Genomic DNA, 25,290 nt, shown 5'->3' with positions numbered 1-25,290 from the left:
TGCTTGGCATTGAACCATCGAGCGGCCATTCGCATCGTACTGAATTCGGCTGCAGCCCCCATTATTATTGTTGGTATTGTTGTTTTGTCCTCTGCTATTATTTCTGTACCCACCCGAAGTGGCACCATCATGGTTTGTGTTTCCATTCCCTCCTGACATGGAAGCTGCCTGTCAGGAGCACTTGTTGATGCCCTCTTGTCTTCATATTGAACGGGCATTCCTTTGTAGAATGTCCCATAATTTGGCAGATCTCACAAAACTGGTTCTTTGGACAGGATCCCTTCGTGTGACCTTCTGTCTTGCATTCTGTGCACCATAGCTCGTTTCCCTTTGTCTCTTTCTTCATATTCTTAAATTCCTTCATCATTCTAATCATATCCTTCTGGAGAGCTCGGACCTTCTTGCTACCCTTTTCGTCACCACTGCTATCTTCTTCCGAAGACTCGTCATCTGAGTCGGATGAGCTACTTTTCTTCTTCTTTTTCATTTTCTGTTCACTCTCTAAGTCCATCGCCTGATTGTATGCTTCAGTGTATGATGATGGTGGCACAATCTTCATTTTCTTCCTTAACTCCGAGCGTAGTCTTTCAACGAACCATCGCTTCTTCAGCCAATCTGTCGATTTACTTTCCATTTTATTTATTAATTCTTTTAGCTTTCTAGCATATACACGGACGGTTTCATTTTTTCCTTGCTTTGTGGTGTAGATTTCTTCTACTATCTCATTGTCATCGCGTAGCAATTGAAACTCGGTGATAAACTCCTTTTTAACTTCCGCCCATGTAGTTAATTTCTGGGGATCGGTGTCAGCAAACCAATCCACTGCTACACCCCGTAGGGTTGTTGGAAATTGTCGGACCCATTCATCTGTGTCGGTTATGCCATTTGTCGTCCAAATTGTTTCACATGTCTCACAGTGTTTGACTGGATCAACCGTTCCATCACCATCACCATCAAACTTTGGCAACTTCTCCTTTGGTCCTACCATTATTACTTGATTTTCTGTACGGGCGCTGTTTAGTACTACTCCACCGGCATTGTTCGGCACTGCAACACCGGCGTTGTTCTGCACTCTGACACCGGCGCTCTGTATTCCAACCCCAGTGCTTTGCACTCCGACACCGACGCTCTGTACTCCGACACTGGTGCTCTGCACTTCTACTTCGATGCTCTGCACTCCAACACCGGCGCTGTTTAGGATAGTCGTCTTATTTCCAACAGCTGCGTTCTTTGGTGAAGAAGGGTCTTTGTTGAGCGAAGTTGTCCGTTCTGGAAGTGTATCGCGGACGAAAAGTTCACTCCACGCTCGTGCTCCCTCAACACTCTGAGCCGTGCGAGTTAATTCCCTTCCCTCTGGATTCTTTTCCCTCGGTCTATACAAGTTTAGAAATTCCTCCTTTGTTTCTTCCACCAAATCCAACCGCTGTTGAGTCTCTTCCAACAATTCCTTGGTGCTTCGGTGTTCGTCGGCAATCTGCTAAAACCTTCATCTGTGCTTAGCCTGTTGTGCCAAAATTAAAATTTCTTGTGCAGTGTGTATTCCATCTTTTCCCTTTATCTTATTTCTATCCTTGTTAAGCTGATTCAGCATTAGTCTTCATTCCTCCTATCACACGGGTGACTCGGGTTTGTTCCATGGCAACGGCGCCAAATGTTTACCGTATGGGGTAAATAGTTTAATGCATACAGACAATAGACAAGAACATGTAATACAACAGTACTCCTTTTATTATTCGCATATATGCCGAAGAGATTACATGGTGCTTTTCATGATGATTACAACCATGATCCAAAGCTGTACATATACCATCCCGAAGAACCTTCTCGAAGGGGCCTGTCAGCTACATAACAATTACTGACAACATCAACTCGTCGGCTATACAATATTTACAGACGACATCAACTTGTCGGCTACACAATATTTACCAAAGATAGCCATCGACTATCTTTGTACACCCTCGGAAAGTTTTCCCCGACAGGTATTTAAGCATGGTTTGTAGGTAGTCTTTAGGTATGCAATTTAGATTATTTCTCCGTACTGCGAATTCCAGTTGGGGTTCTCTGTTGTTTGTCATTTCGGAAGTGAAAGATCTTCCCTACTTGGCTATTTCGGTTTCGGTGGGATTCAACCCTCACCCTATTCCGTCTGTATTCTTCTTGGCTTGGATTTGGCAAATTGGAGCATCATTTGTATGTGGAATATCATTATTTGGTGTAAGTGTGTTTCTGTTCAATCTCTTGTTTTTCTCGGTAGCTTATTCGTGTTTAATATATTGCATAGCATTTCAAACAGGTTGTCAAACTTCTCTGCATTCACCTTGCCTTATTGTATTACCACCATCATCGTACAACACATCTAACACCATCCACATGACTGGACTTCTATACAGACACTCAACCATCGTACGGACCCCTGAGATTGCCTCCTTTCACCCATCTCTAGCTATCCTACCCTACAGTACAACCTGACATACAACTTGTTGCATTCTCCCATCATCGTACATCATCCACCTCACCTCCACCATATGGCTAGTCAATCACCATACAGACTTCTCCTTGCCACCGTACGATCATTCTTGCCATCCTGTACGGACTTCTTCTCAACACCATACGACCTATATTGGCAGACCGTACGACTGCCCTTATACCATCCGTACAGCTCTGTTCACATCTTCTCACAGTACAATACTTCAAGCCCGTACTTCCTTCCATACGGCCCTTCTACAACCCTTTCGTACGATCATTCAAGGTTGGTAACGGGTTATCAGGCATACACAACAATCGGAACTTCACACAAATGTGATCTTCCTTGGTCAATGAATGAGGCGTTTTTGTATGCAAATGCCAAAAACGTAATCTTCAAACCCCAATATGCAAAATGTTTTTTGATGAAATACATTTTTTATTGGGCATGGTGAAAACAAACCAGATGATGATTTTCAACCAGCTAAGGATTATTTTATGGAAGAATCAGCTTGTACATGTGAGAATTATGCTAAACTCTTAATTGGTAATTTGCAGATTACCATTGATAAAACTAGTGAAGAGGGGAACTCCTTAGATGAACCCATAAATGATCATAATGATATTTCACTATTTCTTCATTAAGAATGTATTGAAACCTCTTGTGAAATTTTCAATATTGCTCCTATAGAAGATGTTCTAATATGAGATGGGAATAAGTTAGAATTCCAAGATACTTCTAAAGAAAAACATGCATCAAAGAGGGAAGAAGAGTTTGAGGATGTTGAGTACACGACATAGATATGAGATAACTCCTAAACATGAAGAAAAATCAGAGCATCGCATTAAGGACACTCAAGAGTATGAGGTGCAAATTTAAAATTCAGGTTGCTCCCAGTCTGATTTGTAGCAGCAGTTATTGAAAGGTATGAGGAAAATGACTCTATTCAGTATTGTGATGGTAATCCTTTGATTAAGCATGATGCTGACACTCAAGCATTGAGAATCAAACACGAGGCCCATTATTTTAGAGAGAAGACTGATTGGATGAAGCATGGGGATAATGGAGATCTCAAGCTGATCGATAACTCATTCTTTGAGATGAGCGCTGATTTGACATATGATAACTCACTCTTTGAGTTGGATTCTGATTTGGGTTTTCAATTTTAGATGTTTGACATTTTGTCAAACACTTTACATGCAAGCTTTGATACCACTGTAAGAACCCCAACATGTTTCAACTCTGCCAAACCACTAATTTGCTATGCAAATGATATATTTGTTTTGGAATTGTGATAATATACGAATTTTTTCAAATGGATTGCCAAGCAAGAAATAATTACATAGCAAATAAAAAATATTCTAGAAATAAATAGAGCTGCAATGGTTTTTATTGAGCATAATATACACACACACACAATGCTTTTCATTAACCATTCATTCCTGGAGGTCCACAAGCTTTTATTACAAATCTGAAAATGTATGATAGTAATGTATGAACCTGTAGATAACCACAGGTAATGAATATTTAATGTTGGTGATAATTGCAAATGGCTGCCACAACTGATTGTGGAAATTCCCTTATAAAAATCTGCACTTAAAGCCCTTGTATCTATCAATTGAAAAGAAAAAAATGCTGTAGCATTTACTCTTCGCAGGTTACTGTAGCGTGGGTACTGTAGCAGCAAGGATAAAGATTGCAATCTGCTTTTCAATGTCTGCAATAAAAAAGAATAAAATATATGCACAAATCCTTGATATTTCTTCACTTTTGAGCTCAATTGATGACTCCCAATTGAGCCACTCCCTATAACAAATCTCAATGTTTACTCCAACATCTCACATGCCAAATTCCATGAAGAAGATTATGTTCTCCAACCTGCAAAAACCTAGGAAGAAGTCTCGCCAATTCCAAAAGAACTCGCACCAAAATCCAAAACAAACGCATATGCATAATCGAATGAATCCATTTTTTCTTGCGTTATTTTTAACGTAATTTTCCAAGCGATATCTTCACAAGTACTTTTTTCATAACTTAAAAATTACTTAGCTTTTCATGCCATTTGCTTTTGTTGCAATTCACGTATAATATTCAATTATAACCCCTCTTTTTTGGTGCACAATATAAAGTATATTAACACTTATATCTCCGTTTGAAAGAAAGTTTACTTAATAAATGGTATGCACTTTATAATCATTTTATAATCCCCTTTTAAAAATAAAGTCAAATAATATTTAAGGACGTGCACTTTTAATTAATTATTACTTTATTAATAATTAAAATATCATAAATGTATGATACTCATTATTTGTTGATTCAAACTGAACATGAGAGTCAGCCATTGCATCAGTTATGCATCCAACTGCCTTACTAAGAATAGTAATGGTGCCTCTCTAACATCCACTGACTTACTATAAAATACTAAGTCCTTGAAACTGAGTCAACTAACAAATGAGCTAATCTCTGTGCATACCATGAGTTTGGGTACCCCAGCCAGAAATAGCTTTGACCTTAAAAAGACCTACTATAGATTGTAAGTCCTAAACTGGAAGCTCTGTCAATGTCACTAGAATTCCATACTGCTAGCAAATTCTCCAGGTTCCCTGCTAAAGATAGAAGCTCTGACTAACCCAAAATAGACACTTACTATAAAAAGTAAGTGTGTTGATCTGAGTCAAATGAATAACATCCCTGAACATCGTTGACCTTTGGAGTGGGAATTGGCCTCCAACTCTGCCAACTGGACCCTTTGAACAACTCCATTAGCCTGTAAGGGTCAGGAAATAAGATAATCCTCTAAAAGATGACACTTACAAAAATGGGGACATGATAGTCCGCCCAATCTAAAATTGCTTGCTTTCAATGAATCCTAGTAACCAAAAAAAACCATTCCACCCAAATTCCAAGGGTAGAGCTGTATAATGTCCTTGTGATCACCAACCAGCTAGTGTAACATCATCACTAATCTAAGTGACATAACCTATCAGACTGAAATGAATTTGACTATAGATGTTCGAGGAGTGAACATCTCATAAGGAAGCAACTTAGAAAGATGACAAAGCTTGCCTCCCAAAAATGTACAAGGTAAGCTATTATACACACTGTCCAACCCATGCATTGCTAAATTGTGTATTTGAAAGAGATCATGCACATGAAGGTCAAAAGTAAAACCACATGTACTCAATACACATCCTAAAACTCGTTTGTGAGCCCTGTCCAAAATCCCAATGCACTAGAAGGATCCCAAATTCTGAACAGAAGCCTGCCAAGAACATCTCTAGACTTTTGCTATTCAATACTAAACTCAACTTCACCATGCCCAAAGTGGTGAAGCCAAACAATGAGACCCAAAATTGCAGTGCTAACCCTATCATCACTTGGATCCCAAAGCACACTGAACTCACATTCATCTACTATGTGAAGGCAAATCATGAAAGGTGTCTGAACACCACAACTCTCTCCATCCTCTGCTAAACTACCATGGATATGCTGACCCTAGAAGGAGTCCAACTTGTACCACTAATCCCATCTACTACAGATGGCAAATACTCATCCCTTAAAGGATGCTACAACCTCAAAGCCAATCCACGTTGATGCATCATCAAAGTGTGGTTTAGAAAACTAGTGACGAGTACATTTCAATTCAGTCCCAGTAAACGACTCCCAACTCGGTCAAGCGTTGCCTGTCATAATTCTGAATATAATCTTTGTCATCTGACTCATCACCAATAACTCCCATAGTGGATGTAACCACAGGAGAATCTAATGCAACATGTGGTTCTCCGTTGCTCTTAATAGATGCACCCATCTCAACTAAATCAACTTCATGTGTAATTGTGATAATGGTGGCTACACCTGCAACCGGATCACAACTATAACTTGTGGGTATAAGGTCATCACCAACTCTCACTGTAGAGAGTTGCACTGTGCCTATAGTCAGTGAAGATTGTGCCCGATTTAACTTTATGATAAGCTCCTCGATCTATGACCAAGACTCGTGAAAGGTTAGTTACACTCTCTTCAGTGAATCCCTAGTTGCTCCCAAAACATCAGTGAGCTCATCCATCTTATCTTCCTTTCCCCCCAGTGCACTATAACAAGTGCAACCCCACTTGAGAAGGTAGTCTCTATCAGCCAATAACTGTTTTGTTTCATTACCCTGATGGCTTCTCAAAGTATTTGAAGCTCTGCAAGTCTGCAAGAGAAAGACTACCATCATAGTGCTCATCCGTCGCAGGAGTACCCTTACCACAGATAGCCAACATTTGATGAGCAACATCAAAAAATTGAATGGTTGTGACAATCAAACTGTCATGCACCTTTAGCTGCCCAACCAATTGATGTCTTTGAAACTCATGGCATTCGTGCAAGCTCTCAGAATCATAATCTGCACTATGAAAGGATGTTGTGTCCGCAATTCTCACTGCATAATCAACATCATGTGTGCTATTGTCTCTGCACACATCAGAAAACAAGGTACTACTACTAAGCACCTCAACAAATGGCTCATTAGATAAGGTAGAAACTTCTGATATGTCAATATGTTATTGTGTTCACAAGCTTCAGATTCCAATCTATCTCCATGTCCATCCAATATTGGATCTAGGGACCTATGGCCAATAAATGAACTTTCAAATTCATTCTCTAAGGTCTGATATGAATTATCAGAGTCACTACAGCTTGAGTCTACCTCATCGTCCACAATACACATCATTAGTCCCCAACTCTCGAGTACGAACATCATCCACATGTGAACTCTCTGTCATCTGATGCTGATGCAAACTCAAGTCTCTGCTATCATGAATCAGAATTGCTAGAGCTAGTATTTTCTAGGCAATCTTAATATGACACTCCCATCATGTGTGTCAACAGACTCAACATCCTAGGTGACACCAACAACATCCTCTGCACTTGCCTTGCCAACAACACCATCATTTAAAATCAAAACATTTATTATTATTTGAATAATTGTTTGCATCCTTTTCCTTCCCTACCAGAGGATCTAAGATCTTTAGATGTAGTAGAAGCCCTGATAAAATATTGTTATAATCTTGAAAGGCATTATTATAATTCTATAAGACATGCATGAGCTTTCACATAAGGTTCTTTATAGGACTTTGTTTTACCCATGATTCACACAAATCCTCTGTCCTGAATGTAAGAGACCCACACAGGATGGCTGGAAACTACTCTAATACCACAATAATGTCCCACACTAGGATTTTGTCTGAAATCTGATTTGGATCTTCAATGTTGGATGTTTGACATCTTGTCAAACATTTTACACACAAGCTCTGATACCATTGTAAGAACCGCAACAAGTTCCAACTCTACCAAACCACTAATTTGCTATGCAAATGATATATTTGTTTCAAAATTGTGATAATATATGAATTTTTCCAAATAGGTTGCCAGGCAAGAAATAATATAACATAGCAAATATAAAATATTCTAGAAATGAATAGAGCTGCAACGTTTGTTATTGAGCATAACACACACAAATTCATTAACCATTCATGAAACACAGTTGTACCTGAACTATGTTGTACACGTCTCCTACAGATAATTGTGGGGGGGGGCGCGGGGTAATAAATCAGATTTAAATTTTTTTAAACAGGTTCCAATGACACTGTGCTTGGCTGGAGGTAGCAATGGACGTGGGATTCAACACTAAAAATATTACAAATTTACATCTTCCAAACAAAAGTCATCAAATTCATGTGAGCCCATAATCTTACCTAAATGATAGTAATAAAGTGGACCATCTATAGTTTCTACATTTTCTGGGAATAGATTAGTAATTGAGACGGGAACCGGAAAAGCTATAAATACTTTTTTTATGAATTTTCTCTCTCTGATCAGGAACAATGTGGGTGCACCAAAATTAGGGTTAACTTTTTGGAACCAATCATCACTCAAAATAAGTTTAAATGAATCACTAGATTGTTTCTCTTCAAGATGTTGGACCAACAATCCTTAAAACGAGTAGTCTTACATTCCTCTTATAGGATTGAATGAATCCATGCACTGGAAAGCTGAGAAAACAATTATCAAGAAATTGATATTCTCTGGAAAGAATAATCACAGAAAATACAGCATTGATGCTATCGTCCACTGTAGGGCACTTGTCTTAATTATTTTCTTTTATGAATGTGTCAACAGAAGGGAATAGCATCATCAGTACTGTATGAATTATTACACAAATTATTTATAACCTGATAGATTGTTCCTTGGTTTGGTTTACACAAAGTGACTCATGCTATATAAACCAATCTATGTCTGAATAAAATTGTTTACAGTGAATGAAAATAACTTCCAAATATGTAAATCACTGAAATCTGTCTCTCTTGTACGGTTTTTAGAGAAATAGATTATGGGAGTGTCCAAATTTAGCCATATTTTGGTCTACATATTCACTTCTTGCTGATTTTGTTCTTCCAAGGTTGCCCGAAAACTTTTTGATTTTGGCATTGGTTTGGTTTTCCTCCTTTCCTCTTGTGATTTGGTTACACATTTTCTTCATGTCCACCTTTAGTTAATGTGTGCATTTTCTTGGTGGTAGCTATTATTATCGAGAAGTTATTAAGTTCATAAGTCAGCCTTTCAATTATTTTCTTTATTCAGCTTAATGATGTTCTCCCTCATGGTTGTACCCATGATTTCTGCCATCTCTGTCTATGTAAATCACGATAATGCATTGTATTACAGACTTATGTAATGTTTTACAATGAGTCAGGATATATTAAGAGGACTGATCAAGTATTGACTGAATCAGGAGTACCAACTGAAATTCTTTCTATGGTGGAGGAACACGATCATTGTATTGGTTGCTTTTATCTATATGTATTTGTACTTGAAGTAACATTTAGATTTTCTGACTTGTGCTACATTGTAGTTCCACTACTCTTTTTTGGTCATTTTTAGACAAAACAGGATTTTTTCTTCACGATCCATGTTGCTCATTTCTTCTATTATTGAGCTCTCTAATAAAGCACTTATTGCAGGGAGAGGAGGGTTCATTATCTTTAACAACAAAAGCACGGTCAGTAAACGCTACGAAAGGTCTGCCTGTAAATCATTGTTCTGGATTTCGTGCTGTGGCATCAGCCAAGGATAGCACCTGTCAGGCTGATGGTATAGTTTCATAGCCAAAAAACTGTAGGCACTCTTCTCATTATTGTTGTAAATGATAGTTGTGAAACATATAAGTACTTTGTTGTTCCTACTTTTTCGATAAAGAAAAAAATGTATAGCATATTTTAAACAACTCACAACTTGTAATACCCTAGGAATGTTCTTTACAACTTGCAACTTACAACTTAGAGCTTTCCGGCAAGCTATTAAACATGGTCTTCCGAGTTCGTTTGATCATTTATTTTAATGCCAAAAGATTTAATAATCCAATATTATGCCACTTTGTTATTAAATTGGATATATTAATTTAAGGCAGATTAGTAAAATACATAGAGAGAAATATGAAGAGTCAAGTAGAGGTAAAATGAAGAGACAAAGAGAAGGCTACAAAAGGACCTTTAGAGGCTCGTTCTCATTATGCTTGGATGATTTGATTTGAGATTTCTCTTGGAGAAATTAAAGAAGCTTCACCTTCTATTGAGGATCTTAAGAACAGAAATCTTTGGGGCTCTTCTTGTGAATCAAACATGTTGTTGTTTGGTAGCTTCAATCGGATAAATCCGTGACACTAAACCATTGAAGATATATATAAAGGGAAATGAGAGCACCCCAAAAAGCCATCTCAGATCAGTATGCATATCCTGTACCCAATGATGTCTTCAATAGCTTCTAACAAGCAAATACAAGTACATACTACTATGCCATAAAAGCAGAAACAAACATAGTTGATTTCCCACAGTTAAAACCTTAAAGGAAAGTGATTATAGTTTATTGATCTAAATAAATTTCAGCAGCATGAGGACATAGAGAATCAATATTCTACAATCATGAAACCAAAAGAATGAGACATAATAGAAAACACAGATATATGTGGGGAAAACCTTTCCAAGTAAAAACCCCACCCTCCAAACTATCAAGCTAATGTGTTATTCAGCAACAAGTTATGATACATTTTTAACTTTCACATGGACATTTTACATCTTACTCCATCCTAGAGAAAATCGGGCAGCATAACCATATGCAAAGAACTTCTCTTCTCTCACTTTCTCTCTTCAACAATTCATTGTATTTAAAGAGTTTACATACAAAAAGAAACAGTTTCTAAAGCATCTACATTCAATGTATTTACAACTTATTTAGAAACTTCCTTAATGCACAACTCTTGCATAAAAAAGAAAGGAAAGAGAATAAAGCCCAAAAAAAAAACTTTATGTTTTGCTCCAAGTCTATCCATGCAGAAGATTTGGTCTCATTTAGCATCTTCAAAAAATGCATAAATAAAAAACCAATAAAGCATCATAAGGTTGAGTCACCTTATCCCAACAATCTCCCACTTGACGAAGACCTTACAAGATTGGAACTGATGAAACTATATCATCACAGCTATCCACGAAACCACATAAATCTTAACACATGCTCTCCTGCTCAAACTAGACGCTTGTTTAAACAACACGAGCATAGGATCCTAGTGATAACAAAGATTAAAAAGTACTGCCACCAATCTACCGCGCTCATGAGCTATATAGAAGCATAAAAAATATCAACTTCTTAGCCCAACACAACAGTGAAGTAATTCTCCAGAAAACAAGATAAAACATCAGCTAGAATAACCAAACTGATTTCTCCAATTCAACTGATATACCCACGAGATTGGAAATAACATCCACCACAAATGCTAACCCATCCAATCACTTATACCTCAAAGGTATCCAACATCAACAAACTCCCGCCAGCAACATAACCAACCTATAAACTACAACCTCAAGTTCTATGCGCAAACTAGTCGATGAAGACCAAACACATACAAGAAGTCCCACTGCATGGTTAATGTTGATCTGAAAAAGCAAAGGAATACCGAGTCAACCAATAACAACACAAAGAAAGTGTAACGCTGTAGTACCAAGGACCATCCACAAAGATATGCAAATCCTATAGCAAAAACACTGCAAGAAACATCTCTCTCATCCAATCTCCATAACTCTCCCATGTTGTCCACATCCAACAAAGAAAAGAGATAAATGAACCACAATGTAATCACCAAAAAAATAATGAAGTACAAGTGATAACATATGACCACAAAAGAGTGACCACCATAGCTCCAATAGATCTCAAAAAACAATATTATGTAAACCCAAACATCCAAGAAGATAACCAAGACCAAAGAGAGAACATGCAGATCATAAGCATGTAGCATGTCCTTCCACAAACACTTCTAAATGTCAGTAGTACAAAGTATGATCTCCTTCACAACCTCAAGAGAAAAGCTATCACAACATCCAAAACCATTCAACCTCAAGAGATCGAACATAGAATGATATCATGAATCTACATGGATGTAAGCCTTTTAAAGAAGATCAAACAACTCCATTTCCTATTTCAGGAAATCAGCTCACTACCATCTCCTACTATCATCATAAATGAAAAATACACCTCAAGGAGATAACTATGTTATCCATCTCTCATAACGAATCCTCTAGAACCATCTCACTGCAGCTCAAGATCCATGAATATGAAAGAAAACATAAAGCACTTGAAAGTAACATTGGGCAATACCTCTCAAGTGATTAACTATTGAGTAGACCAAGAGAGGGGACTGAGAATGCTCCTCCAAGATGTACAAGTCATCGTGACTTATCCAAGAACAATCTCCTCATAGGTCTCTGCTGAACTACCGTCCAACCAAGGCATAGGCTCAGAATTTCTGCTGAAATCACATTAAGAGTATACATCTCAACAACATATCTCTAACATCAAGAAAACTCTAGCCTCACCTAAGTCTCCTAGTAACCATGAGCACTTGTAATCATTCACTCCATGCCAAACTCCACTACTGCAACATAGCACTATCATGAAGTATCAAGCAAATGATCAAAGTACTCAATATCAAGAAACTAAACCAAGATCAATGCCAAAGCTCCAACAATGGAATTAGGAACATAAACATGACAACATGATCTAAACCGTCTCCTTCATAGAGATAGTATGCTCCACGTGATCATATCAAATAACTACATGTCACCAACTCCATATCGGTAATCAAGAGCAAAACCATAACATAAAAGCCACCATGATAACATATCAAATGAAAGCATAAACCACATCTCTACCAAGGACCCCTTGAATCCTAAAGATGTCAATATCTCCAATCACATGAAGATACCCTCTCCAACTAGTGAACCAACAAATGTGAAAGATCCTTTTGCAGCAACAGGATCTAAGGCATCCTCCAACATCTACAACATTAAAGAAGATCATCCATCTCCATGTGATGAATATACAGTCACTGCTAAAGCTCCCATTGAAACACAATGCCGAGCTCTCTGAGCATATGACACACCATCCCCCACATCTGAAAATCATCCAAGCCCACACATCACACCGAATGAACCCAACATTTCCAAACTAAGGAAAATCACCATGTTATAAGACCCCATAAGTGACTATCCAAGTACTCACTTATCATTCATCCTCTCATCTCAAAGCAACCACACCAATGCACAAGTGACCACAAAAAAGGCTACCTAACAAGTCTACACCAACACTGAATCAAATCTAGTGGATATAGACAGTCCACATCTACGTTATCCCACTGTAATTAAATGGGTGGCCTACCCACCTGACTGCATAACTTGTAGATCCAATCATTGTAATAAGCAGAGCCACTATCACATTAGTGATATGTAAAAATGAGATCTCAAAGAGAACAATCATGTAGACAATGCGACTCAAACACCAAATCAAGCACAAATCAGATTTGCCAATTATGTCTACATTGAGCACCATAGTCTTGGAATCCAAAAAGCATTACCACAAAAATGTTGAGCGACTAATCATGTACCAACATCTCCATGCAGAGAAAGAAACGTGCTCCTCTCACCATGCATGCATGTAGAACTGCAACTATCTCATCCAATAACACCTTGAAGGAATGAGAGTCTAGAAAATAGCTCTTCAATGGATCCACAAAAAATCATAAGTTTTTCTTTGAGCACGTAAAACCTGCAAAACCATTGTGTTCAATAACACCCATGCACATTCACACCAACTCATCATTTGGAGGACCCGAGAGTCTAAAAAAACACCAAACAATTGAACCCAACAAAATGGATTGCCATAGATGGGCATCATAATAGATTTTGAAAGAAAATCCATAAACCCCCCAAATCCAACAAACAAGAATCCAAGCCTTGCAAGTACAAGCATCCAAGAGGAAAACATAATACAGGAACTCCAAGTCCACTTGTAGACCAACTCCACAACCACTACTTGCACATGCATCTGAGAGAGATAGGTTATCCAAAAGCTTCCAGATCATCCAGTGATCAACTCCATAACCTCTATGCATTCCAGGTAACAAAAGAGATACCTTCCAATACCCATGCATCAAGAGTTATTCTGTTGTCAACCAAGAGCTCCAGATCAATGTCATTTCAACATGACCAACTCTAATTTCTCTGTCTTTACCATCCTTCAAGACATGTATGTTGTCTCCTGAAAACTTAAATCAACTACAAGACTTCCACTCATCAAAGGATTAATTATTAGCCAATTTCTTGAAGCTCTACAAGTTAAGAAAACTTAATAGAAGAAATATCGAGAACTAGAACACGATGAATCATCACATGCAGGCAACATGCAATTTACAAAACTGAGCTCTGATACCAATTGAAGGGAAATGAGAGCACCCCAGAAGGCCCTATAAGATCGGTATGCATATTCAATGATTTCTTCAATAGCTTCTAATAAGCAAATACAACTACACGCTACTATGCTATAAAAGCGGAAACAAACATAGTTGATTTCCTACAATTAAAACCTTAAAAGGAAATTGATTACAGTTTATTGATCTAAATAAATTTCAGTAGCTTTATGACATATACAATTAATATTTTACAATCATGAAACCGGAAGGATGAGACAGAATAGAAAACACAGATATACATGGATAAAACCTTTTCGAGTAAAAACCCCACCCCCCAAAACATCAAGCTAATGTATTATTCAGCAACAAGCTACAATACATTTTCAGCCTTCACATGGAGAGTTACATCTTGCTGCATCCTAGAGAAAATCCAACAGCATAACCCTGTGCAAAGAACTTCTATTCTCTCACTTTCTCTGTTCAACAACTCGTTGTATTTATAGAGTTTTCATACAAAAGGAAACAATTTCTAAAACGTCTACATTTGATGTATTTAAAACTTATTTAGAAACTTACTTTATGCACTACTCTTGCATAAAAAACAAAGCAAAGAAAATAGAGCCCAAAAAACAGACTTTTTGTTTTTTGCTCAAGTCTATCCTTGTGAAAGATTTGGTCTCATTTAGCATCTTCCAAAAATGCATAAATAAGAAACCAACAAAGCATCATAAGGTTGAGTCACCTCATCCAACAATATTAATGAATAGACATGTCCCATGAAGGGACATGTCACTTCATGGTTTATTCTTTATACAATTACAAAAAGAGCGTTGCCTTTGGAAAACACATACCGAATAGGCAATGCTATTACATTACAACGATCTAAAACTTGACATGGTATCAGAGCCAGGTTGCCTTTTTCAATTCTAGAATATAAATATTCCAAATATGTCTACTTTAATCAAAGAATTCATGATAGAGATTCTGACACCCTTGGCGATGAATGGAGGATCGATTAATATCCAAAAGAAATGACTGTTATATGGAAGTATCCAAGATGTTGGTTGACACATATATGCTATGAAAAACTTTGCTAAAAAGAAACTCAATATAAACAACAATAAGGCTCAATGAAATTAGGAAGCATTGAACACCAAAATACAGAAGAATTAATACATTAATAATAGCAACATACTCTTGGAGCGATACGAACAAAAGATCTGTTACAGAAAATGTCTATCTAGCATTGAAGGAAAAAAAATATGGAATAGGTAATACATATGCATTTAAAATTGTTGAACCTCTGGAATTATGTCGGGCTCATCAAAGCTTTGATAGATATCTCAAAACAATCATATTCATGTGCGGGAAGATTTTTTAAGGCAAACCAATACGTATTAAAGACAGAGAAATATATATGAAGTTGTCTATCAGGTTGGGGAAGAATTGAAAGAACACAAGGAGGGATAGCACTGCATAATATGAATCATCAAATGGGAAGTGAGTAGTATAGAAGGGAGTGTAAAGCACCACACTTACAATTTAGATCCGACACTTGCAATAGCCCACGTTGGAGGATGGTAGCGAGAAGAATATGAGGAAAAACCCATCAATGCAAAACTTGATAAGAAAATTAAGGAGTTTAAAAGAAAGTTTGATTTCCTACCAGTTCATGCGCCATGTATGAGAGTGGACCCGCCATATAAGCTAAACATCAAATAAGGAAAATATTGACCAAATAAAAAAAATGAGATCATCCAAAGGTACGAATGGATGTGCTAATATTTCTGGCTATTTAATACTATAAATTATATTATTATACACCAATTTCAAGAGAAGAAATATATGGGAGATAATAAGGAGTTTCATTGCTTTGTGAGAGTTTTGAAATTAAAATTTATAAGAAGATTTATGGACACTTAATGTACACTATTATGAATATATTATGAGACTTATGGTGAGCGTGTAAGATGTATGAATGCTTCAAGTAGAAGACATGAATAATCAGCCCTAGAAGAGCATATGTCTCAATATAATGCTTATATGGAGGCATCTTCCAATTTGATGCATTGGACCTTAATTGGAGTATCTTGTATCAAGGGTGTTTATATGCAGATAATTATTATTTTTTTGATTGGTAAGAGACCAAAGTCAAGATTAATGGTGTATGTGTTCCAAGATTTTCTTGCACATCTACCAAGAGACCTAACTTGTCTCTACCAAATGATCCTATTCTCCACTAGGACCTTCCAAAGGCTTAGATGATTAACTAAGGCCTTAACTAGCTCCTCTTCAAGAGCCTATCACCTTGTGCTTCACCTTAAAGGACTAAAACCATGTAGAAATTTCACTTCTCCTCCTACACTTAGATGGTTCTAAATGCCAACTTCTCTCCATTCAAGAAATACATTGTAGGGGTGTCTATTGTCATGATAACATTCCATTTGCTTCCATTTGAATCCATTTAGAAAGATCTTCAAACCTCTTTCCTATTGATTTCAAGACTTAGTCTCTAGGAAGCCTAATTAGGCCTAATTCCAATTAGCCCTTGACAGTGACCTTTTCCACTTTCCTGCCAAAACTTCCCAAACAACTTGAAAAATTAATCCCAAACTCGAATACCCTTTTGGATTTTCTAAAAGATTATGTAGGTTTTAGACTCCTAGGTTATCCATACACAGGGTTCCTACTAACTAGGTCTAATAAGGCTAAAAGATATATTTCCTAGGATTAGATTGAAAACCTATTTGAAAACCCACTCAAATGGATTGGCATGACCTCAATCCTCATAACTTGTCAAGATATGACTATCCCCTTCTTGGAACCACACTTGTTCCATACAGTAGTTCTATCCCCTGTATTTGATCACTAGATTCATTACTATCAAGGCTCTAACCGGACTCTCCTAGCTCGCCTAGGGCTTGATATGTAAAATAGCAACCTGTCTTCTCCTGACCCCTACCTCTATATTCATGATGTACAAAGGCTCCACTTTAAGATTCATCCACTTTCTTGAAGTTTCAAGGGTTGAATCTCAAGTGGGAGCCATGAACTCAAAAACAATCTAACAGGAAACAGCCCACTATCTAAATCTAACTTATTTTCTCACACCTAATAGACTACCTCAAAAAAACTATCACACTAAAAGTAAAAGTCTTAAAACATATTACATTACTCAAATCCAATGCTAACTTTCAAGCTTTAGACCATTTAATGCCACTGTCACAATGAAATGCTCGGGTTCTTCACAAAATAGTGTCGCAGAGCTCTATTCTCATTACTTCGACTTCTTACCACACATACTAACTTCAAGATTCAAGACTTTTATCACATTAGATGCCATCTCCCATGTTTTTAAGGCCTATTGGTCGATCTCCCACTTCCTATATTCTCGAGGATCCTATGTAACTAAGTTGCATGCAACATTTGCCATTATTGCAAATGTTGTCATGACAACTTTTTAACAACATTTGGCATCTTTGCCATTATGCCTTCATCCTACTTCTTAGGACCTCTAACCTCTATATTCCAAGGAACCAACATCATTTACGGCCATTAAGCATCTTTCTAACCTCATTCATGTGTTTAGAACACATTCAAGACGCTAATCCAACACAAAGCCTCTAAACCTAAGAAATTTAAATGCTACTAACAATGACTATTTTGGTGACCTTAGTCCTAATGACTAACTCACCTAGTCCAAAATGAAATGACCTTCCAAGGTCTAAAACTAAAAACACATCTCATCCTACCAATCTGACTTGGCTAATGTCAGATACAAGCCAAAAGATCAAACTATGGAGGTTAGCCTAGGTGTGCTCCTGCACCAATTAATTATTATTGTGTTGTAATTTATTAAGCTCAAGTAGACTCGAACCCAAGACATCCCAGATAAGAGGCTCACAATTTACTGTTGTGTTGTAGGCTCTTGCCTAAGTATTTATAATTATTGAGTATTACATTTATCTAATCATTATTTATATTTCAATATGTACTATAAGAGCTATTTGCCTTTTTCTTTTCCTCTCTCTCTGAGGATGTTCTTGCAGGAAAAGGAAGATCGATATCAGATTTAGAGGGAGTTTGACACTTCATCAGGGGCAACATTGGATGAGGAGCTCAAAAGATTGATATTTAGAGGGAATCTAAAAATCCATGTGTGTGACTACATGATTTTGATGAGCCTACCCCTTATGTACATCATGAAGAAGTGACGACTTCTAGATGATTATCACTTGTATCTATAGAAGTTATTGAGAAGTGACAATCTTTCAATAACTTAATCTTCTATTATGGTGGACATCTTTTGATGTCTAAGAAGGTCATGATAGATTATAACTCGCATGGTGGCTTAAGTTTCTTAAACACACCATGGCTTTCTACTGTGATGGACATCTTATGATGTCTATGATCATGTTAGATGATAACTTGCTTGGTGGATTAAGTTCCTTAAATAGACTATGAATGTTTCTATTGTAAGTACTATTGAGGATACATTATCTATGGACATTTTTTGAGTACTTGGTGAATGTCACGTGACTTGACATACAAAAGGCCATTACTCTTGATATCATGAGATTCTATCTAAATGGTGGATATCTTCTGATAAAAATTATCCTTAAATCTTGCCATTTCTGATTTTACCTTGAGGTAATCTTGTGTTTATCCTACCTAGCTAAGAGGGAGTGTTGATGTTTGGTAGCTTCAACCAGATAAACCTATGAGACCAAACTATTGAATATATATTTATATACATGATCTAAAACTTAACAGGATGCAAACCTGGTTAACCTTTATGGTGGCTTTGAGACAGAGTTCACATTGTGCATACAAGTTCTTTCTTATTATCCAATCTGGGTGTAACTTTCTATATCTAAGATTGGAATACTTATTGTATTGCTGGTTTATAATGCAATAACTATTTGTGAGTAATTTGTATAAGCAATTGCTGGTATATTTGCTGATTTTATTTGCGTAACTTCTATGTTTTTATTTCTGAAATTTATTGAGCAAAATATTTTGGGAGTATATCTTGATGGGATATTACAAAAAGGTCAAAATAGGGATTATTTGTCACACAAGAGATATGGATTTAGGGTCCCTTAGGAATCCCTATTCAGTTAATTGGAACTATAGAGGTTACTTGTGGAGAAGGGATCTTGGGTTGGGGCCCATGGCAGATGGTAAAGACATTATCATTCTTATAAAAATGCATGAGAATGATAGCTGCAAAGTGTTAGACTTTGAATGGTACAAGAAAAACTTGGTTTGGAATTAGGGGCTGAAATTTCTTAAGGCCATGGGGTTTTAAAGTGCTAAATTAGAGAAACATGGGGTGGAAATATCAAAGTGGAAAAACAAGATCCAAGTAAGCAGTACATATGGTTGAAAGTAACCGAAAATGAGGTAACGATGAGATTAGTTGCTTACTAGTTTGCATCAAGAGATTTAGGGGATTCAAGAACAGAAAATTAGAACATGAAGATCCATAGACTTGGTTAAAAATAGCATTTCAGTTTTCAGCACCTTTGACAGGGATATTTTTAATAGTGGACTTCTATGCAATGACAATCAACACTCAATCTCTTCAGCTAAGAAGCAGAGAGGGAGGGGACCACAATCCATTATGGCTAAATAAAAGATAAGGTTGGTTATGGGAGAATGATCAATAGATGGACAATGGAGTGTTTCGCTCTTTCGGGCAGAACTGTCAAGCTTGTGTAGTTTGTACAACGATATGCAGTGGCATCTGAGCATGGCCAAATTCATGTGGTATCACTTGTAAACCATAAAATGGTTTAAGTGTGGCAGAATATGTTATTTAGTCTTAAGAGTTGCATTTTTAAGTTGATGGAGTTAGATATTGGGGACTCTCTCTTATTGAGCTGAAATCTAATCATAAACCATTATTTGTTAAGCTTGTCATTCTCACAAGCAATCAACAAAGAGAACAAGTTGTTTACAATATAAAGGTGGTCCATAGCCAAAGTAAAATCCTTATGAATCAAGAAAATTAGGAATTTATCTTAGTGTCCCTTAAGTAGCATTTTCAGGAAGCAAGCAATTTAGAGAATCATGCAGCAGGAGAAGCAAGTGAACCTTTACACAACAATATGTCAATCCCATCAATTTTAGGGCATTAAGTATTTGCAAAAGATCTTCGTCTACGAAGGGATCTATAATGGCTAACCCATGGTATGACGAGGAGTGTAAGGCTCCAATATGATCTTTGAAAGATTGGGGTCGACAAAGAAAAAAAGAAAGCTTATGAGAAATTGACACAAACCAAAACAGAAATATATGTGAACAGAGAACTGATTAAGAGTGTTTAAGGTTGTGCTTAGCTCTACTTGTCATGCTTCACCAAGTTGAATTTCAAAAGGGTGGCTTGAAGGGACAAACTGAAATGCTTCCTTTTCTATAAATGACTTTGATAATGACTTCAATACAACACATCTTAGGGGAGAGTTCAAACATGTCATTTTTATCATTCAAAATATCCTCAGATACTGATTCGTGGGGTCCAGGCCTGGCTTCCGCATCGGAGGCGGACGGATTCCGGATGTGCCCGGAAGCCCTGCGGGTGCTGGCCGGAAGCCAGCCGCAGGCTCCTGGATGCGCCTGGAAGCTGAGACTCAGCTTCCAGGCGCATCCAGGAGCCTGCGGCTGGCTTCCGGCCAGCACCCGCAGGGCTTCCGAACACATTCGGGAGCATCTGCGGGCCCAACGGCCTTTCAAACAAAAAATAATAATAAAAACATAAAGATATCTTTGCTCCTTATGTGTCCAGTCAAAATGACTGTTTTGCCATCTGCCACATGTCATGCACTTTTTTAATCCTTGACACAGATACGTACAACCTAAGTAAAGCTGATGGTGAAGAAATGTGTTAGAGGGACATGTTTGCGATCAGAGTGGTATTAAGCTATGTGCACTTATTGATTAATATACAAGGCAAATGGGAAAGAGTGCCTTTGGTGGACCAGGTCCCATTAACTAAATCGATATCTCACATGGCAGGGGCCAAGTAAAACATTAGTTTGCTAATAAACATTCCACAATCTTCTGAACTGATTAGTAATAATTTAAATTAATCCAACAAAAAGTGCCAGTACACAATCATATGCTGTCTCAAAACTGCAAAACTGCCTTTCAAGCATCATGTATCCTTCAAGACAAGCACAGGGATTTCCCAACAAAAATTATTATTCAGGAAAGAAATCATCAGTAAGAAGTCCCAAATATGGACTCTTGTAATTTCCGATGTACAAAAAAAAATCTGAATTAGGCAAGGACAATTTGAATTGCGCTGTATTAACAAACATTTTGTAGAAATCTTCATCATGACAAACTTATGGTATCCCTCAAAAGGATTAAAACTGTATAAGAAATCCACAAAATAGAAAACGTAAACCTGGAAGCAACAGTGTAATACTAGCTTGATAAAGGCAACATCTAACTGCTAAGATGTTACAGGCTAAATCTGGATAATGATGAATATTTGAAATAGAATTTTTACTAGAATCCTGCGAATATTCTGACAAAGAGGATGCCCAACATGAAAAAAAACACAAACAGAGCAGTCTTCAAATGCAATATCTAAAGTTGACAAATAATTGAGATATTAAATACCTGACAGCATTATTAAAGTCAATTATAGGGCTTTCTGCCAGTCACAGTCAAATTCACTCTCAAATTCGAATATAGGGCTTTCTGCCGGGCAACATCTAATCACTGCTAAGATGTTACAGGTTAAATCTGGATGAAGCTAAAAATTTGAAATAGGATTTCCACCAAGAATCCTACAAATATTAATATTATATATTTTTACACACACGTTTCCTCCCGCATCCGCATTCCAAAAAAAATAAAAATCCCTGCATCCCGTATCCGCTTCCGGAATCCGCTTTGGAATCCGCATCCAAATCGGTAACTTAGAAAATATCCAATGGGATTGGAAATCTTGGATTTATTAGGGCCTGGATTTTGAGCAACTCTCATTTTTTTATGTAAATCCTTGTTAAGGATTATTTTCATATAGTCATCCCTTTCAATAGATAGTGATAGCCATGGTGGATCTTCATAATTTGGATCGAGTAAAATCTACAAACAACTTGGCAAATATCTGACTCCTTTTTGCCGAAATAGGTCAACTTTTCTATTGGATAATATCATCACAACATCATTCCATGATTTGTAAGATCGATGAATAATGTCCAATGTAGCTTATTATACACTGCCTACCATTTCCATCAAATTTTCATTTCGTCTCATAAAATCTACATTGTTGAAATGACACTGTTTCCCACTGATTCTGGGTACAAAGCATTCTAAAATCAGAATCACAATCTGGACTGAAATGCCTGCAGAATCATGTAGGGTTCAGTTTTTGGTGCCAAAATGGCTCCATGAAATGTGTCATACACCCTCACAACTTGTAATGTGGCATTTCCAGACCAATTGCAAGCATAGTTTGACTTTTGAAAAGGGAAAAATCCTAAAACAATGCATTTCACCCCCATTAAATGCTTTTACTCTTTTTTATCATGCAGCAGATGCGTACAAGAAGGTTTTTTTTCCTGTTTTGCAGCAAAATTGAAGGCAGCATTTTAGCAATTTGCAGATAGTTGACAATTTTTCTCTCTAAAGTGCATCAATAACATAACCAGCAATTATTGACATTTTTAAAGCTGCAACCTGCAACTTAAAGCTAGTCAGGAATGGAGATATTTGAAACCATAGGGCAAAATGAAGCATTCGCGCTAGAAAACTATGATCACCGTCATAATCGGCAATCATATTTAGTTATCCTGGGAGGAAAAACCCTGGTTTGATCACTCTACAAACCTGCACCTCTTGAAAACATTAATAATAATCACCAGTTCTGTATTTATTATTTAATATTATGTTTGTGTTTAAAGATTTAATATTTAAACAGTACATTATATAGGTAATATAACGTCTTGCATTTAAATACGCAATATTTAAATAGTATATAGACAATAACTTAGAGAAAAATAATTTAAAAATAGCATATCTAAACATAATATAGTAAATTCAAATATTATATATTTTTATATATATTTTTTTTTGTATGAAAAAATTTAAAATACCAAAAATTAAGTCTGATATACTATAATAGGATATTGAATTTACTATATTTTTAAATATAAATCATAAATTATATTTAGAAATTTTTTGTTTGGAAATACCTAAAACATACCCATCCTGCCCCCAAAAATCTGTTCTACCAGCGCATCATACCCAGATACCTGTGCCCGATTCAACAACTTTGTGTGTGCATGTGTCCTTTAAAGATAAGCATATAGGTTGGATATATATATATAAAAGAGAAAAGGGCTAGCAGGTTTGGCTCACATGTATATTAAAAATTTACCGTGTTTTCACTACTGTAAATCCCATATTGTCACATTACTATGTGTAAATGCTTGTCAAAATTTAAGATTACTGTCAACTTCTCAATTTTGAGAGATTTCTTCTCATTCATTGGAATATTTATTTTTATATATCTTTTTTGTTCAGCTTCTTTGAATGTTCGATATTATCATTTTCTACCATAGGAAGGCTATTTATTCCCAAACATGAACAGAGGATTTTTTCTAGTGATAGCATCCTACAAGTGGCATATTGAAGGAAATTCCAGTCACTGTGAGTTGTAACATGAATAAATTTGTAGGGAATTAAAATATATGGCTGTATAACAAGTTGGTACAATGAATAAAGTTATCTTCAATTCATATCCTGAAATGTGGCCATTTTGTAGGAGTTCTTCGCGAGACTTTCAGTGTAGATATTGATGCAGCAGATTATGGTTTTCAACCAACTCAAACTCCTAGGACTGATAGATCGGTATAACTCTGATGTGTTGTAAAGCTTTAGATCATTTACTCATTTACACATGATATATAAAAGATTTCCACGACAAAGTGGTCATTGAAGGAAATTGTCACTTGAGCAGGTTGCAAAAAATATTGAGCTAGGATTGTCTGCACTTCGGGGTGAGAAAGGGCCAGCCTATGATCGTATAGTGTTGAATGCTGCTGTGGCTGACCACCTACTAGGATGCACAGGTGCATCTGATATGTTTTCTGCTCTGGAAAGATCCAAAGAAGCTATTGACAGTGGGAGGGCATTGAATACACTGTTAAATTATATTAAGATGAGTCACAAAGTGAAGCCACCAAAGTAATTCCAGAGTTGCATTGCTTGCTGCATCGCCATGCAGATAATAGAGTTGAATTCATCTGAATTCAGATGGACATGATACTTGGTGAAGGAATAAATTCACGTACAACATTTTTGTCCAAGACACATTTTGTATACTCGTCAGCTTTGAAAACCAGCCAGATTAAGACTTTGGCCAGCATTGGAGGTATTTTCATTAAAACCAATTTTCGCTGGGTGAGAACCAATGACCAACTCTGGCTTTACTTTTGTAGTTTCAAATTTCACATTTGATTTATTCAATTTAAAAAGTATGTGTATGAAAATTTTATGTTTAAAAGTCCCTAAAACTATTAGCCAGTGTAAATGTGTTAGCCTCTGTTTGAGGTTTTCACAGTCCAATAAATTACAATGCAAGCTGTCTGAAATTTTTATGAAATAAAAAAGAAAAAAATAATATTTAATATTTCACCATTTTTATATTTTATAACTTAAAATCTCATTAAATTATTTGCTATATATAATTGCAAGATTCTATAAGATGAAAATTGAAGTTCTTTTGATACCTTTATTTTCACAAATTGTTGACATAACACAATTTTTTTTATATCAGTTTTTGCATGAGTTCCTATTTTGAAAATAAAAAATTCTACTCAACTTTCTGGCTACAAAATTATAACAAATATTCACTAAAGAACTTCCTTTTTAACGTAAATTTAGTTTCTAGACATGGTCAAATAAGATGTCAAATTAGTGTGGAGGCCCCCCTTTGTGGCAATATTTCCATTTACATCAGGTATCATTCATATAAGCATATGTTCCATATTCTTTTTGGGTTCAACCCTGCAAACAGGCTGCCAAGTAG

At 36.6% G+C, this 25,290-nt stretch overlaps 1 protein-coding gene across 3 annotated transcripts in view; it reads left to right on the top strand.

The window, feature by feature from the left end:
* The window catches only part of LOC149543030 (anthranilate phosphoribosyltransferase), a 243,676-nt gene extending 218,782 nt beyond the window's left edge, over positions 1-24,894 (top strand). For 2 of the 3 annotated variants that reach the window (XM_089797960.1, XM_089797961.1), the window contains 3 exons: positions 9,469-9,598; positions 24,025-24,110; positions 24,220-24,894. In XM_089797960.1, the coding sequence (XP_089654086.1) occupies positions 9,469-9,598; positions 24,025-24,110; positions 24,220-24,450 (447 nt within the window). In that variant the 3' untranslated portion in view covers positions 24,451-24,894. Of the gene's footprint in view, positions 1-9,468; positions 9,623-24,024; positions 24,111-24,219 lie in introns of all 3 variants that reach the window. The other variant, XR_016355584.1, reaches the window with a different exon arrangement.
* Positions 24,895-25,290: the final 396 nt, after the last annotated feature.

Source organism: Cupressus sempervirens, chromosome 8 (assembly GCF_028749045.1).
Source record: "Cupressus sempervirens isolate cs-2001-9-10 chromosome 8, ASM2874904v1, whole genome shotgun sequence".
Classification (NCBI taxonomy): domain Eukaryota; kingdom Viridiplantae; phylum Streptophyta; class Pinopsida; order Cupressales; family Cupressaceae; genus Cupressus; species Cupressus sempervirens.
Note: the sequence above shows the minus strand (reverse complement) of the source record. Positions and strands in the feature narration are given on the sequence as shown.